General features: G+C 35.0%; 1 protein-coding gene across 1 annotated transcript; it reads left to right on the plus strand.

The window, feature by feature from the left end:
- Positions 1–7,284: 7,284 nt before the first annotated feature.
- On the plus strand, positions 7,285–8,277 carry LOC123780139 (olfactory receptor 2T8-like). Its single transcript, XM_045778925.2, has one exon. The coding sequence runs from the start codon at positions 7,285–7,287 to the stop codon at positions 8,275–8,277; it is 993 nt and encodes a 330-aa protein (XP_045634881.2).
- The last annotated feature ends 9,094 nt before the right edge of the window (positions 8,278–17,371 follow it).

Here is a 17,371-nt window from a genome sequence, read left to right on the forward strand (position 1 = left end):
CTTTGAAATTCATTTAGGAAAATAATCATTTTAGGACAGTGAAGAAAAACAACAACAAAACAAAAAGAAAAAGAAAAACAAAACAAAACAAAAAATAACCTATGAATGGGAGAACCTTTTTCCAAATGATAGATGCATTAAGGGGTTAATATTCAAGAAGTATTAAAAATTCTTATTTATACAACTCTATGTGAAAACAACAAATAATCTGATTATAACCAGATTGTAATCTGTCCTAGGGCAGAGGACCTGAATAGACTTTTTTTTTAAAATTATTTTCGAGGACGACATACAGGTCATACACTTGGCCAACAGATAGAAGAAAACATGCTCAACATTATTAAATTTGGGGATGTAGAAATCAAAAACAAAATGGATGTCACACTTCTCTGGATGGTTCAATTCAAGAAAAACAAGAAATGGATAGTGTTGGCAAGGCAATGGAGAAAAACAAAGTCTTACACCCTGGTGGTGGTAATGCAAATTGGGGCAGGCACTGATGAGCCCAATGGAGGTTCCTCAAAAAACTAATAATAGAAATAACATACGATCCAATGATTGCACTATTGGGCATTACCCAAAGAAAATGAAAAGATTCATTTGAAAAGCTATACAAAACATGATGTTTGTTGCAGCATTATTTACAATAACCAAGATGTGGTTGCAGCCTAAGGGTTCATCAATAGACAAAATACTAAAAAGGATGTGGAATACAAAACACGCATGCACACACATAAACACACACACACACACACACACACACACACACACACACACACACACTGAAATATTATCCAGACATAAGAAAAGGATGAGATCATGCCACTTGAGACAACAGATGGATGTAGAGGGTGTTATGCTAAGTAAAACCAATCAGACTGAGGAAGACAAATACCCTATTATTCCACTCATGGAATCAGAGAAGACACTGATGGTTGTCAGAGGGAAGTGGGTGGGGGTTGGGCAAAATGACTGAATAAGAGTGTGAGATACAGGCTTTCAAAAACGGCATGAAAACATTGCAGAATAAAAGGCACAACATAAGAAATGCAGTCAATGATATTTTCATAGGTTTGTAATGGGAATGATTGTAGCTACACTTGTGAACATAGCATAATGTAAAAACTAGTGAAATCACTAAGTTGTACACCTGAAACTAGTGTAGCATTTTGTCAATTATACTCAACTTAAAAAAACCCAGCAATTCATAAAAAAATAAATGAACAAACATAAAAAGGTGAATTAAATAAATAAACGAACAAAGAAACAACATAATGACCTCTCTAAAGACCTAATTCCTAAGTCTTTCATATTTGGGCTATGGTGCAGATCAGAGTAATTTGGAGGAACACCGTTGAATCCATAGTGCAGAACAAGGACACACTGGGGAAATCAAAATCCTGAGATATTTTGAGGGCTGTTGGTTTCAGAATCTGTGCTGATACACAGGGACACTCTTCTATTATGGATGACGCTTCCCTTCTCACATGATCCATATGGGAAATATGTGCTATCCATCACATTGACCTTTGCTTTTTGGATGGAGTTCCAGATTCCCTGTTCAGGAGTGATGCTTTCATCAGAGACATATTAATAGTTCCTCTAAACCAAAAACCAGACCTGCCAGTAGATGTCTTGGGCTCCTCATGCCAGCATGTTCCTTGTGGGCAAATGCCAAACTTCTTTGTATCTTTATACTAGAAGGAATGTACATATTTATTGAACTGCTCATTCTTGCTAGATGTTTCCTGTGCACTCCATCAAATGAGCCACATGCGCTGTGCTACAGGAAGCCAACCTGTGTGATGGCATCCAAGAGTCCCCTTTCATCTGACTTCTGAGGGAGTGTAGTTCATAGGGTGTACCTTGCATGACTGTGTGCTCCTATACTCACCTTACTCTTACAGGACTGAAATACCTGTTGTTCCAGCTATCAGGAGAGCAAGCATTGATCTTGGTTGAGTAATGCTGCATAACCTGAGGTCATGATCCCTTCTTGGTGGCAGGCCCCTTTCAAAGAGCACTCTGTGGGGGCCCTATTGCAGGAGGAACACATGAAAAGGCCATCTCAGAATTCCACCCAAGGTAGCTGAGAACTTGGTTGGGTCTGCCTCCGAGTTCAATATCTCCCTGTGCCCAATTTTCCTTCCATCATTGCATGGGCGTGGATCCTTAGAATACTCCCGAGTAAATTCCCCGCATGCCAATATTATTCTTGCAAGTGTGCCTCTTGGGATTGGTTTAAAAAAAAAAACGATATTTCTTTCTTTTGCTTCCATCCTGCTGGTTTGTGGCTTCCTGTATCTGCTGTTTGGCTGGGTCAAACCACAGGTCGTAATGGGTTTTCCACACACCCTATCTATATGTCCTCTGGAATCTTCTCCATACCTGAAGGCCTGCAGGGGAGAATGATGGTAAAACTATCTCTTAATAAAATGGAGGTCTGTTACAACCTCTTATGGTTTCCCACAATTATGCTCACACACTTATAAATAGTCCTTAATGAATCTCATTTAGATGCCCAGGTTCATTATAATTTCATTGTAATTTTCTTATTGAGTTCTGAGTGGTATGTGCCTTTCCTCCTTTGACATGAAGCTTATCTGTTCCTCATTCTTCTGTCCCCTGGGAATCTGCAGAGCATTTGATCTACATAGCACACAGTCTATTTGCCACATCAGACAGTGGCACCCTGTTTTACTAGAGCGTTGACAGCCTTTTGGCCAGAGGTGCAGCAGAGTTCAAAAGAGAAAAATATGAACACTAACTGAAAATTATTTTTCCACTCTTTGCAGAAAGTCTTACTTGAAGCTTGATATACTACCTGTCTGTAATGTACTTCTCAGACTCAGCTTGGAGCTTGTAGTTTATTCCCTGAAAATAATATAGCTTTACTTAATGTAGTTTTCACGCAGGTGGTCAATAATGTTCTAAATCAGAGTTGTGTTTGTCACTTTGATAAGATTCAACATCCGAAGCCAGAAGTGTCACTGAAATCTACAATGTGCTTCCCTCCAAAACAAATAAATTACACTTATTACAGCTCACATGGATCAAGCAGTTATATTATCTCACATTTGTACAGTGTTTTCCATTAATTATTCCATGAGATTTTTTTTTTATTTTACAGTTATGGAATATGATCCTAATTTATATTCTTTATTAAAGTTGTTACATAAATTCCAGTTAGTTAAAATACAGTATTATACTAGTTTCAGGTACATAATGTAGTGATTCAACACTTCCATACAACACCTTGTGTTCATCATATGTATGCTCCTTAATCCCCACAGCCTTCATATATACATATATTCTTCAGCAAACCAAGGTAAATGACATGGTAAAAATGTAGTCATAAACCAAGTTTCAGTTTGCTTGGAAACTGAAAATATACACTACAAATAATAACAAAATCTTTGAAAAACCCTAATGGAATCAAACTGCTAAGTGCTTAACACAATAAATGCATTTTGCCCTGTTATTGTTGTAATCACAGATTTTTTTTAACTTACCTACAAATATAAAATGAAATCAAATCCAATAAAATCATTAAGATACAAGGTAACAAACTTAACAATACAGCAATCAAATTAAGTGTAATTAGGAAAAAATAGCTAAGTCCTACCATGGGCTTATCATTTTAATTACTGTCTTTGATGAAAGTCCACCTCTCAATAATGTACTCTGTAATCTCCCCCATCAAAGTTTTAACAAGTAATGCCAGTATTACATTAATTCAATCCTTGATGTATTTTTTTAAATCATTCCTTTTCATGGACATTTATAAACTTATTAGTTTTGCTTGTAGATGATTTGCTCTTACTTGAGTTTTAATGAATCACAGATTCCTGAAAGAATATAGGAATCTGGGAATCTTAACAATCTTTGAAAATTGAACATTTCTTGTCATCCAAAGATTCAGACTTATGCAGGTCTTAGCAAAACATTTCAATTGGCCACACCCCTTAATAGCACACTCTAGAAACAGATACGAGTGAGTTTGATGCTGCCAGAGTATAAGATCCTTCCTCCTCCAAAGAAATGCATTAGGATGATTCTGCTCAGAGGGGATAGAGGTCCAGCTTATCGACATCATCATTTTTACCTATGTGAGTTGATCACAATAATCTCTAATATTTAGGAATTTGTTTATCAGTTCTGAACTCCAGAAAATCCAAAGTCACATTACTTTGTCTATGCAGTGTTACAAATATTTTTGTTTGTTTGTTTATCTATCCCACAATGTGAAAATCTAACACATGCTACTTGAGAGACTCATCAGGTTAAATCTCTTGCAGTAACTTGTCAATTCAGTCAAATAAATGATTTCACTGTTATTATTTTATTTTAACAGAACAGTTGATTAATGATCCCGGTAGTCTGAGGGGAAAAAATATACTGTTTTTAGGTTAAGTTAGGGCAATGGGTATCAGAAACATACAGAAGTAAAAGTATCAGCATGCTTTAAATTTTCTTTATTACACTATGAGAGGGGGGAAAAAAGTATATACCAGTGCCTTCTATTATCATTGAAAAATATATTATTTAATGATTTAAAGTAATGTTATCACTATTTCAGCACAATTCTAAGTAAAACAAAACAAAACTGAAATCATAAGAAATGATGGCTGTTTTATAGCAGACAGAAGAAAAAATCAGTCTATTAAAATTTCCAATTCCATACAGTAGCCAGTTTTAAGCATTCATTCTTCCATTTAATGACATTTTTACATATTTTATTTGCAGGATAATTCAATTCTCATTTTGATTTTCAACAACTTTGTTTGCATAGTCAATCTGTTAGGAGTTATCCTGTAGAATCATTTTTGTGTAGGTTTAATACCATTTTCATTAGTGCAAAATTGTGTCTCTTGTATAATATTGAAAATTAGTTAAGAATTTTAATACAAAAATAATTTAGCATTATTTCTTGAAAAAATATAATTTGCTACCACTGATTTTATGTAACTGACACATTTAATTGTCTTTACTAGTTAATACTATAAACAAATATCATGTTGAATCTACAATTAGATCAATGGATCTAACAGAATTTTTGTACATATATTTCACCTTAAAATAATACATACATAGAGAACCTATCTCCCTTCAAAAGTTAAACACTACTAATTCCAAATTAAAAAGAAACCAAAAATATAAACTTCAACATAAAAAGTATCACAACAAAAATTATTTGCTAAACGTAGTAATTTCCGTTTTTGTTATGAGTCTCTAAGTGCATCTCTCTTGCATGGGTGTATAGGAAAACAAAAATGTAAATCAAATTGCTGTATTATTAAGGTATATCTGTTCACATTATAAAAATTTGAAAAATATATAATATCAAAAACCACATTAAATTTATCTTTAAGTGTAGAAATTAAGTGAATGATATCAGCCCAAATGTCCATATAGGAAATGAATTAATAAAGAAAATGCTGTATATACATAAAAAGGGATACTTTTCAATTTAGAACAGAAGGAAAATTCTGATATATGTTACAACATGAACAAATGTTGATGAGATGACATTAAGTGAAATAAGCCAAACACAAAAACACAAATTCTGTGTAATCCCACTTATCTAAAGATCCTATAGTAGTCAGTTGTATCGAGCCAGAATAGCAGAATGGGGCTTGCCAGTTCCCAGGGACAGGGAGAAACAGAAAATCATTTTTTAATGGGTACAGAGTTTCCATTTTAGATTACGAAGAGTGCTGGGAAAAAATATTGGTGATGTTGCAGAAAAATGTGAATATACATGATGTCACTGTAGTGACAGTACATTTGAAAATGGGCAATAAACAGTGGCAGTTATTTTAAGAAACGTACCCAACATTCTGCAGTTATTAAGGTACAGATTGACTTTCAGCAAGTTTTAAGTTTTATCATTTTTTTCAAGAATGACAGAATTTAGAAAAATGGAAATAAGAATTCTTCAGATCAAAGAAATGTGTTAGGAGGGTTTCAATGTCCCCCATGAGGGCAATAGAGAGATCCATAATTAGGGAATTTATACTAAGTGTACAGAGAGCAAGTGTTACAGATATGAATGTGTAGAGGTACCAAAGCTTTGGGAAATGCAGTGAGAAGGAAGGGTACTTTTCTATGTTTTACTTTGAAAAAAACACCTAGAACCCTGAAGTATAAAGCTGCCAGTACAATGATGATGCTCAAGCAACGGAGTTAGAAACTGAGTGAGCATTTTGCACTGTCTTCTCTGCCTTGATTGGCATTCCAGTATTGGAGGTGTATGTAAACTGTGGGCAAATAGAATGTCATTAGAAGACATGGACGTCAGTCATGCTATTTCATAAAGTTAGACCACATATTTGATAGTGAATTAGCATCTTCATCACTTCAAGTATGATCCTATTCATTCAACAAGGGAGAAAAGTTTCAGTAATAGTGGATCAGGGATGAAAATACCTTTAGAGATTGAGATTCTCTTGGGACTGAAGAAGAAATGAATTTATCTCTGTATTGGATACTAATGAGCTTTATTTTCTCAATTCCCTAAAAAAGATTGTGTCTCTATGACTTTCCCAGGAAATAGTATGATTATGCAAAATCCCTTTATACAGTTAATGAAACATTGCATTTAGTATCATAGTCTTGCATTGGGGAACATATCCTAAGATGGTAGTCATTGTATTCAGCGTGTAACTCGATAAAGTCAAACTAAATATACTACGATTTCAAATTAAATTATGCTTCTATCAATATAATAAAAAATTATGCTTCTAACTACATATTATTTCCTTCTAGTGTCTACACCAGAGAATGTAAGTTCTCTTCTTCGTAAAGTAAAAATCCCTTCCCGGATTAATCAATATCAGGAAAATTATCCAATTGTGGTTGGTTTCAAAACATCATGATATATTAGAAATGCATAGTGCTCATTAATAAGTACATACATTTTATATTGCTGAAGACATTGCTTTAATTCAGCTGCTAAGAATGTTGATTATGCATGATAAATGCAAACACAAATGTCAATGACAAGGGGAATATTTTACTTTTTCTCCATTATGATGATATCCTGTAGCACAAGACCTGCTGACAACTTACTTCAATTTATTAAGAAATTTTATTTATAATGTTAACTAAGTAAACTAAAACAGAGAAGTGCTTATAATGAAAATTTAAAGAAAAAAGGTGAAATTAATTTTATACCCAAGTTAAAAATAGTTTGCAAATCTCAGATGAAGGATTTGGAATATATTTCAACATTTTCACAGACATTCTTTTCATTAGAAATGTAATTGAAATAGAGCATAGTAAATGGTGAAAGCTCTGTCATCTCTTTCTTCATTTGCAGTGTCACTCCTGTTTGAAATCATGAACATCTGGAACACTACCTCAGATTTCATTCTCCTAGGACTCTTTAATCACACAGGAGCCCACCTATTTCTCTTTGTGATGGTTCTGACAATTACCTTCACCTCTCTAGTAGGCAATGCCCTCATGCTCTTCCTGATTCACCAGGATGCCCGGCTCCACACACCCATGTACTTCCTACTGAGCCAGCTATCCCTCATGGACATGATGTTACTCTCCACCATTGTGCCCAAAATGGCGGCTGACTACTTGACAGGCAAGAAGTCCATCTCCTCTGCTGGCTGTGGGTTGCAGATCTTCTTCTTCATGTCACTGGGAGGGGGTGAGTGCTTCCTCTTAGCAGCCATGTCCTATGACCGTTATGTGGCTGTGTGCCACCCACTGAGATACCCCATTCTCATGAGCTGGCAATTATGCTTGAGAATGACTGTGGGGTCTTGGTTCCTGGGGGCAGCTGATGGGCTCATGCAGGCTGCTGCTACCCTGAGTTTTCCATTCTGTGACACACATGAGATCGATCATTTCTTCTGTGAGGCGCCTACTCTGTTGCGTTTGGCTTGTGCTGACACAGTTGTTTTTGAGTATGTGATGTACATTTGCTGTGTATTAATGCTCCTGGTCCCATTTTCTCTCATCCTGATTTCCTATAGTCTCATCCTTGCAGCAGTTCTCCAGATGCGTTCTAGAGAAGCCCGCAAGAAGGCTTTTGCCACCTGCTCCTCACATCTCTGTGTGGTGGGACTCTTTTATGGAGCTGCTATTTTTATCTACATGAGACCCAAATCCTATAGGTCAGCTAACCATGATAAAGTAGTATCAGCCTTCTACACTATCTTCACTCCTTTGTTGAACCCTATCATCTATAGTCTGAGGAATAGTGAAGTCAAGGGAGCACTGAGAAAATGTATGGGTCAGTGTGCAGCCCTTAAGTTATGACTTATAGTCGTTAGATTTGCCCCAAATTTCAAGCTTTTAAAAAACTGTGTGTGGAACACCTGGGTGGCTCATTTGGTTAAGCATGTGCCTTTGTCTGTGGTAAAGATCAGAAGGTCCTGGGATGCGGTTCCTCATTAGGCCCCTTGCTCAGCAGGGAGCCTATTTCCCTCTGTGCCTGCTGCTCCCCCAGCTTGTGTGCTCTCTCTCTGAGAAATAAATAAATAAATAAAATACTAAAAAAAACACTGTGTGAGATTTCATAGAGAAAGTTTATATATGCATTATATCTATAACTGTTATTGTTTTACTTTAAAATGCAGACATAACGCTATATTCCACATTTTTATGTATAATCATTTTATTGTATTTAATAAATTAAGATCATTTTTTCAAGTTATAGTCTAATTCCTGCCCGTAAATATGCAGTGTAATATTAGATTCTGGTTTCTAATTTAGTGTTTCAAAACTTAAATAGAAGACCCAGGGCTCATCACAAGTGCCCTCCTTAAAGAGCAACACCTATTTAACCCATTCCCCCACCTTTCATCAAGTTATCATCAGGTTGTTCTCTACAGGTCAGAGTTTGTTCCCTGATTTGCCTGTTTTTTTTTTCTTTGTATTTTGTTTCTTATATTCCACATGTAAGTAAAAACATATGGTAATTTTCTTTCTCTGACTGACCTACTTCCCTAAGCATAAACATCTCTAGGTCAATCCATGTTTTTCCAAATGACAAATTTCATTCCTTTCATGGCCGATTAACATTCCACCTCTCTTTTACCCATTCATCAGGAAAAGGACATTTGGGCTGATTCCATAATTTGAATGTTGTTAATAACACGTCTATAAACATTATGGTGTATATATATATATATATATATATATATCTTTGCGTCAGTATTTTTCTATACTTTGGGTAAACAATGAGTAGTGCAATTGCTGTTCTGTAGGGTAGCTCTATTTTTATCTTTTTGAGGACCCTCCATGCTCTTTTCCAGAGTGGCTGCATCAGCTTGTATTCCCACCAATACTGTAAGTTTTCTCCTTTCTCCACATCATTGCTGACATCTCTTGTTTCCTATGTTGTTAATTTTAACCCTTCTGACTGTTTTGAGGTGATATCTCATTGCAGTTTTGATTTGTATTTCCATGATGATGAGTTGTGATGAGCATCTTTTCATGTATTTACTGGATCTCTGTATATCCTCTTTGGAAAAATGTCTAATCATGTATTTTGCCCATATTTTAACTGATTGATTTTTGGGTGTTGCGTTTGGTAAGTTCTGTATAGATTTTGGATAGTAACACTTTATGAGATACCCCATTTACAAATAACTTCTCTTATTCTGTAGGCTGCCTTTTACTTTCGTTAATTGTTTCCTTCACAATGAAAAAGGTTTTTATCTTGATGAATTCCCAATAGTTTATTTTTGCTTTTGTTTCCTTTGCCTGAGGAGACATATCTAGTAAGAAGTTGCAATGGCTGATGTCAAAGAGGTTACTGCTTGTGCTGTCCTCCAGGATCTTGATGTTTTACTTTTTCAAATGTAGGTCTTTCATCCATTTTGAATTTATATTTGTGGATGGCTTAAGAACGTGATCCAGTTTTATTTTTTATATGTTACTGTCCAGTTTTCCCAACACCATTTGTTGAATTGACTGCCTTCTTTCCATTGTATATACCTTCTGATTTATCAAAGATTGGTGGACCATATACTTATGGGTACATCTCTGGATTTTCTATTCTGTTCCATTGATCTATGTGTCTGCTTTTGTGCCAGTCTCATTCTGTCTTGAATATAGTTTTGGAATATAGTTTGAACAGGAATTGTGATGCTCCAGCTTTTCTTTTTCAGGATTGCTTTGGCTATTTGGAATCTTTCCTGCTTCAACAAAAATTTTAAAATTATTTGTTCTAGCTCTGTGGAAAATTGATGGTGGTATTTTGATTGAGATTAAATTAAATGTGTAGATTTCTTTTGGTAATACAGGCATTTTAGCAATGATTTTTTGTTTGTTTCTGTTTTCCAATCCATGTGCACGCAAAGTTTTTCCATTTCTTTGTATCCTCTTTAATTTTTTTCATAAGTGTTCTATAGTTTTCTGACCAGAGGTATTTTTGCCTCTTTAGTTAGGTTTATTCTCAGGTATCATTGTTTTGGGTGCAATTGCAAATGTGCTCGATCCATTTATTTCTGTTTCTGCTGCTTCATTATTGGTGTATAGAATTACAACAGATTCCTTTACATTGATTTATATCCTGCAACTTTGCTGAATTCATGTATTAGTTCTACCAAATTATTGATGGAGTCATTCAGGTGGTCTCCATAGAGTATCATGTCATCTGCAAGTAGTGGAAGTTTGACTTCTTCCTTGTAAAATTTGATGCCTTTTATTTATTTTTTTGTCTGATTGCTGAGGCTAAGACTTCCAGTACTATGTTCAATAGAAATGGTTAGAGTGGACATCCCTGTCTTGTTTCTGATGAAAGAGGAAAAGCTCTTAGTTTTTCCCCATTGAGGATGGTATTAGTGTGGATCTTTTGTATATGGCTTTTATGGTTTTGAGGTTTGCTCCCTCTTTACCTACTTTTTTTTTTCAAAGAATGGATGCTGTATTTTATCAAATGAATTTTCTGATTCTATTGATAGGATCATAGGGTTCTTTTCTTTTCTTTTAGGAATGTGTTGTATCATGTTGATTGATTTTAAAATATTGAACCACCCCTACAGCCCAGGAATAAATCCCAGGATCATGGTCAATAAATCTTTTAATATACTGTTGGAATCAATTTGCTAATTTTTTATTGAGAATTCTTGCATCCATGTTCATCAGGGGAATTGGCCTGTAATTGTCCTTCTAGTGGGGGTATTTATCTGGTTTTGGAATCAAGGTAATTCTGGCATTGTAGAATGAGTTTGGAAATTTCATTCCATTACTAATTTTTGGAACAGTTTGAGAAGAATAGGTATTATATCTTCTTTAAATTTTCATGGAATTTTCCTAGGAAGCCATCTTTCCCTAGAATTTCATTTGTTGGGAGATTTTCTTCTGTTGTTGTTGCTGCTGCTGTTGTTGTGGAGAGATTTTTGATTACTGATTCAGTTTCTCTCCTAGTTATCAGTCTGTTCAAGTTTTCTATTTCTTCTGTTTCAATGTTGGTAATTTGTGTCTGTCCAAGCATTTATCTGTTTCTTCCAGATTGCCCAGTTTGTTGGCATATAATTTTTCATAATATTTCATAATACTGTCTTATGATTATTTGTATTTCTTTGGTGTTGGTTGTGATCGCTCCTCTTTTGTTCATGATTTTATTTCTTTGGGTCTTTTCTTGTTTCTTTTTGATGAACCTGGGTAGGTGTTTATCAATATGAATTCTTTCAAAGAAAAATTTCTTAGTTTCATTGATCTGTTGTACTGTTTATTTTTGTTTCTATTTCATTTATTTCTGCTCAGTTTTTTAATAATAATTTTTATTGTTTTGTCCGTCACCATACACTATATTCTTAGTTTTTGATGTAATGTTCCATGATTCATTATTTGCATATAACACCCAGTGCACCGTGCAATACATGCCCTCCTTAATACCCATCACCAGCCTATCCCAATATCCCACCCCTCTCCCCTCTGAAGCCCTCAATTTGTTTCTCAGAGTCCACAATCTCTCATGGTTCATTCCCCCTTGTGCTCAGGTTTTGTTTTTTTTTTAATTATTTCCCACTTCTGGCTTGTGGCCTTATTTTGTATTTCTTTTCTTACTCCTCTATGTGTAAGGTTAGGTTGTGTGTTTGAGACTTTTCTTGCTTCTTGAAGTAGGCCTGTATTGAAATATGCTTCCCTCTTGGGACTGCCTTTACTCCATCACAAAGGTTTTTGACAGTCGTATTTTCATTTTCATTTCCTTCCATGCATTTTTAAATATTTCTTCTTTAATTTCCTGGTTAACACATTTGTTTGGTACAGGATCTTCTTTAACTACTATGAATTTGTGGTCTTTCCAATTTCTTTTTTCTTGCAGTTGACTTCAAGGTTCATAGCATTGTGGTCTGAAAATACACATGATATGATCTCTATCTCTTTGTACTTGTTGAGGTCTGGTTTGTGACCCAGTATCTGATCTATTCTGGAGAATGTTCCATGTCAAAAAGAATGAGTATTCTCCTGCTTTAGGATGAAATGTTCTGAATATATCTGTGAAGTCCATCTGGGTGAGTGTGTCATTCAACACCATTGTTTCCTTGTTGATTTTCTGTTTGATGAGCTGTCCATTATTGTAAGTGGGTTGTTAAGTTCCCTTACTATTGTTTTATTATTATCAGTGAATTTCATCCTATCCATTATTAATTGATTTAAATCTTTGTGTGATCCTACATTAGGGGCAAAATTGTCTGTAATTGTCAAGTGTTTTTGATGGATAGATCCTTAATTATGATGTAGTACCCATCTTCCTCTCTTGTTACAGTCTTTCATTTAAAATCTTGTTTGTTTGATATAAGGATGACTTCTCAGGCTTTATTGATGTCTATTTGCATGATAGTTGGCAACCCAGCTTCTAGCTTTCAATTTGCAGGTTTCTTCAAGCCTAAAAACAGTGTTTTATAGACAGCATATATATATGGGTATTTTGTTTAAATAATCCATTCTCATACCCTATGTCTCTTGATCATTTAGTCCATTTACTGTCAGAGTGATCATTGATAGATATGACTTTAGTGTCATTGTATTATCTGTAGAGTTGGTGTTTCTGATAATGTGGCTGTTCTTTTATAGGCTTTGATACTTTTGTTCCTTCCTTCCCACTCAGAGTCCCCTTTTGTATTTCTTACAGGGCTGGCTTGATGGTCAGAAACTTCTATTTAGCTATTATATGTGTGGGAAACTCTTTATCTCTCCTTTTATTGTGAATGGCAGCCTTGATGGATAAAATATTCTTGGCCGCATATTTTTCCCATTCAGCCGCTTGAATATATCATGCCATTCTCTTCTGGCCTGATAAATTTCTGTGGCAAAATTTGCTGAGGACCTAATTGTCTTCCCTAGTAGGATCAGGACCCTATTCCCTTGTCCATTCAGGATTCCTTCCTGGTCTGTGTATTTTGTGAGTTTGATTACCATATGTCTTGGTGTGGGGCTGGCTTTTGTTGAATTTGATGGGAATTCACTGTAGCTCTAGGATTTTAACATCTGTTTCCTTCCCCAGATTAGGGAGGTTTTCAGTTATAATTTGTTCAAATAAACTTTTTAACCCCCTTTCCCTCTCTTATTCCTGAGACTCCTATGATATTAGTGACATTATGCTCTAAGGAGAAATTCAGTTCCCTAAGTCTACATTTGTGATCTAATTATTTTCATTCCCTCTTCTTTTCGGCTTCATTATTTTCCATAATTTTCTCTTCTATATCACTGATTTGTTACTCTGCTTTATACATGCCTATTGTCAATGAATCTTTCAGTTTTGCATGTCGGTTATATTCTTTTTTGTTTTGTTTTGTTTTTATCATGGCCTGACTAGTTTTTAGTTCTTTTGTCTCTGTAGTATGGGGTTTTCTACTGTCTACTGTGCCTTTCATAAGCCCAACTAGAATCCCTATGATTTTTGTTTTAAATTCTGGTTCAGGCATCTTACTTATATCTGTTTGGATTAAATCTTTGGCCATGATTTCTTCCTGTTCTTTCTTTTGAGACAAATTCCTGATTACGTCATTTTGTCAAGGTCACTGTTTTTTGTTTGCATGAGTTTTATGAAAGTGTGTTGTATTCCTGCTCCTGAGAATAATGGCTATATTAAGAAAGTGTCCTATGGTGTTTTAGGCCTGGTGTCTCAGGAAGTGTTTCTTTTTCTTTTTTTTAAGATTTTATTCATTTATTTGACAGAGAGAGAGAGAGGGGACACAAGCAGGGGGAGTGGGAGAGAAAGAAGCAGGTTCTCAGGGGAGGGGCCTGATGCAGGGCTCGATCCCATAACACTGGGATCATGCCCTGAGCTGAAGGCAGACGCTTAATGACTGAGCCATCCAGGCAACCCAACAGTGATTATTATCTAAGTGGATAGGTTATGCAATCACAGAGTGAAAGAACTCAGATATCAGGAAGTTTCCAGGAAGTTGAAATATGATTACTGTCTAGGATGGAGCTAGTAAATGGACAATTAGTAAAATGTTAATAAAATGTAATGAATTACATTACAATGCATATATTTGCACTTAAAATTATTTTTAAATAATATTTTCTTAAAATATTTTATAATATTTCCTAAAAAGACCTTTCTTTTTTATTTAATATTTTTTATTATATTATGTCAGTCACCATACAGTACATCCCTAGTTTTTTATGTAAAGTTCCATGATTCATTACTTGCATATAACACCTACTGCACCATGCAATATGTGCCCTCCTTAATACCCATCACCAGCCTATCCCATTCCCCCAATCGCCTCCCCTCTGACAGCCTCAGTTTGTTTCCCAGAGTCCATAGTCTCTCATGGTTCATTTCCCCTTCTGTTTACCCCCCCTTTCTTCTTCCCTTTCTTCTCCTACCAATCTTCCTACTTCTTATGTTCCCATAAATGAGTGAAGCCATATGATAATTGTCTTTCTCTGCTTGACTTAATTCACTTAGCATTATCTCCTCCAGTGCCATCCATGTTGATGCAAATGTTGGGTAATCGTTCTTTCTGATGGCTGGGTAATATTCCATTGCATATATGGACCACATCTTCTTAATCCAGTCATCTGTTGAAGGGCATCTCGGCTCCTTCCATGATTAAGCTATTGTGGATAATGCTGCTCTGAACATTGGGGTACATATGGCCCTTCTCTTCACTACGTCTGTATCTTTGGGGTAAATACCCAGTAGTCCAATGGCTGGATCATAGGGTAGCTCAATTTTTAACTTTTTAGGGGACTTCCACACTGTTTTCCAGAGTGGTTGTACCAATTTGCATTCCCACCAACAATGTAGGAGGGATCCCCTTTTTCCACATCCTCTCCAACATTTGTTGTTTCCTGCCTTGTCAATTTTGCCATTCTAACTGGTGTAAGGTGGTATCTTAGTGTGGTTTTGACTTGAATTTCCCTGATGGCTAATGATGTTGAACATTTTTTCATGTGTCTGTTAGCCATTTGTATGTCTTCTTTGGAAAAATGTCTGCTCATATCTTCTGCCCATTTTTTGATTTGTTTATTTGTTTCTTGTGTATTGAGTTTGAGAAGTTCTTTGTAGATCTTGGATATCAGTCTTTTATATGTCTTTTCTCTTGATCTATGCATTTTTTTTTTTTTTTGGCTAGTATCATGCTGTCTTGGTGATCACAGCTTTGCAATATATCTTGAAATCAGGTAACATGATGCCCCCAGGTTTGTTTTTCTTTTTCAACATTTCCTTGGTGATTTTCTGATTCCATATAAATTTTAGGATTATTTGTTCCAGTTCTTTGAAAAATGTCATTGGTATAAAAATTTTTTTAAAAATGAAATTCACCTGGTTTTCTCAACTTTTTAACTCATTAGGCAAAGATAATTTCAGATATTGTGTAGGAAAAGAAAAACTGCATGATTTCTAGAATAAAAAAATAGTAGAAGGATCTCTAAAATGATCCCTTTATATCTAACAGGACATAAAATTTATGTATATCTCACTTTGCACAGTGACCTAACAAATATTTTATTGGATTCACTGGCATATTTGACTTATTTATTTAAATAAATTTTACAAGGTATGCAATATGTTATCCACAGATTACCCCCTAGATATTTTCTTAGTTTTTTCGTAAACATTTAAAGCTAATTAAATGACCTTAGTTCCAAAATGTTCCAATGTAGCTTTGATAAAACTTGATCTTGATATTTTCATATGTAAATAAATAATTCATAATTGTTATAAATAGTCTGGAGAATATAAAATTACACACACATATATGTGTGTATATGTGTGTGTGTGTGTGTGTGTGTGTGTGTGTGTGTGCATGAATCAATATATTAACAACAAAGAAGAAAACATTAACTTGGGGGCCATGATTCTCAATTACCACTTAAAAATCTACCCATTTTACAGAAAGGAGATGAAAACGAATAACATAAAACAACACAAATTGTTTCATATATGCCTGAGGAAAAAAAGATTCAAATAATTACAGTTAAGAGATTTTTCATGGGGCGCCTGGGTGGCACAGCGGTTAAGTGTCTGCCTTCGGCTCAGGCCGTGATCCCGGCGTTATGGGATCAAGCCCCACATCAGGCTCCTCCACTATGAGCCTGCTTCTTCCTCTCCCACTCCCCCTGCTTGTGTTCCCTCTCTCACTGGCTGTCTCTATCTCTGTTGAATAAACAAATAAAATCTTTAAAAAAAAAGAGAGATTTTTCATGTATCATTAAAATAATAGTTTATGGATACTTCCTGAACTTTACTGCTTTCATCTTTAAAATTCTTTTCAGAAAAGACTTTCACCACTGTAGATAGATTCCTGGAAAATTTTAATATTTAACATATCATTCCTACACAATAATGATTGCTGTGTTCCATCTTGGATTTGTGGCATTGTAACTCTTTGAATAAAATAAAAATAGATTTTCAATCCAGGCATGAAAATCTCCTTTATTATATAAAATAGTTTAATAAGTGCCAGCTACCATCCAACTACACTGTTTTTCTAACTCAATAAAATATGCTAATAGTATTTTATAAATGTTTAAATTATATTATATAGATGTGCGTTTGAGTTTTCTTCTAGATACAAATTTAGATCATCATATATTTTGTTTTAAACAGCATGAAATCATAACTGATTCATTCAAACTGATTTGTGAGAAAATACTCCTACTTACTCACATGATCAAAATTACCACTGCTTATAAAATTTTGTCAATACATTTCTTCTTTCTTCCAATATCAGAAACTCAAAGCCCTCCTAAGCAAACAAAGTGAAATACCTTTAAATCATTACTTCAATACTTTAAAGGTAATTTACTGTTCTACATGCAGTCCTCAGAGAGGATGACCCCTGTCTGCTTCTCTGATTCCTTAGGATAAAATCTGCAAAAATTATCCTGCTGTTCATGATTCGAAAGAAATGTTTACAGATATGTCACATATATA

Source organism: Ursus americanus, chromosome 5, assembly GCF_024610735.1.
Source record: "Ursus americanus isolate L20-20 chromosome 5, mUrsAme1.1.p, whole genome shotgun sequence".
NCBI lineage: Eukaryota > Metazoa > Chordata > Mammalia > Carnivora > Ursidae > Ursus > Ursus americanus.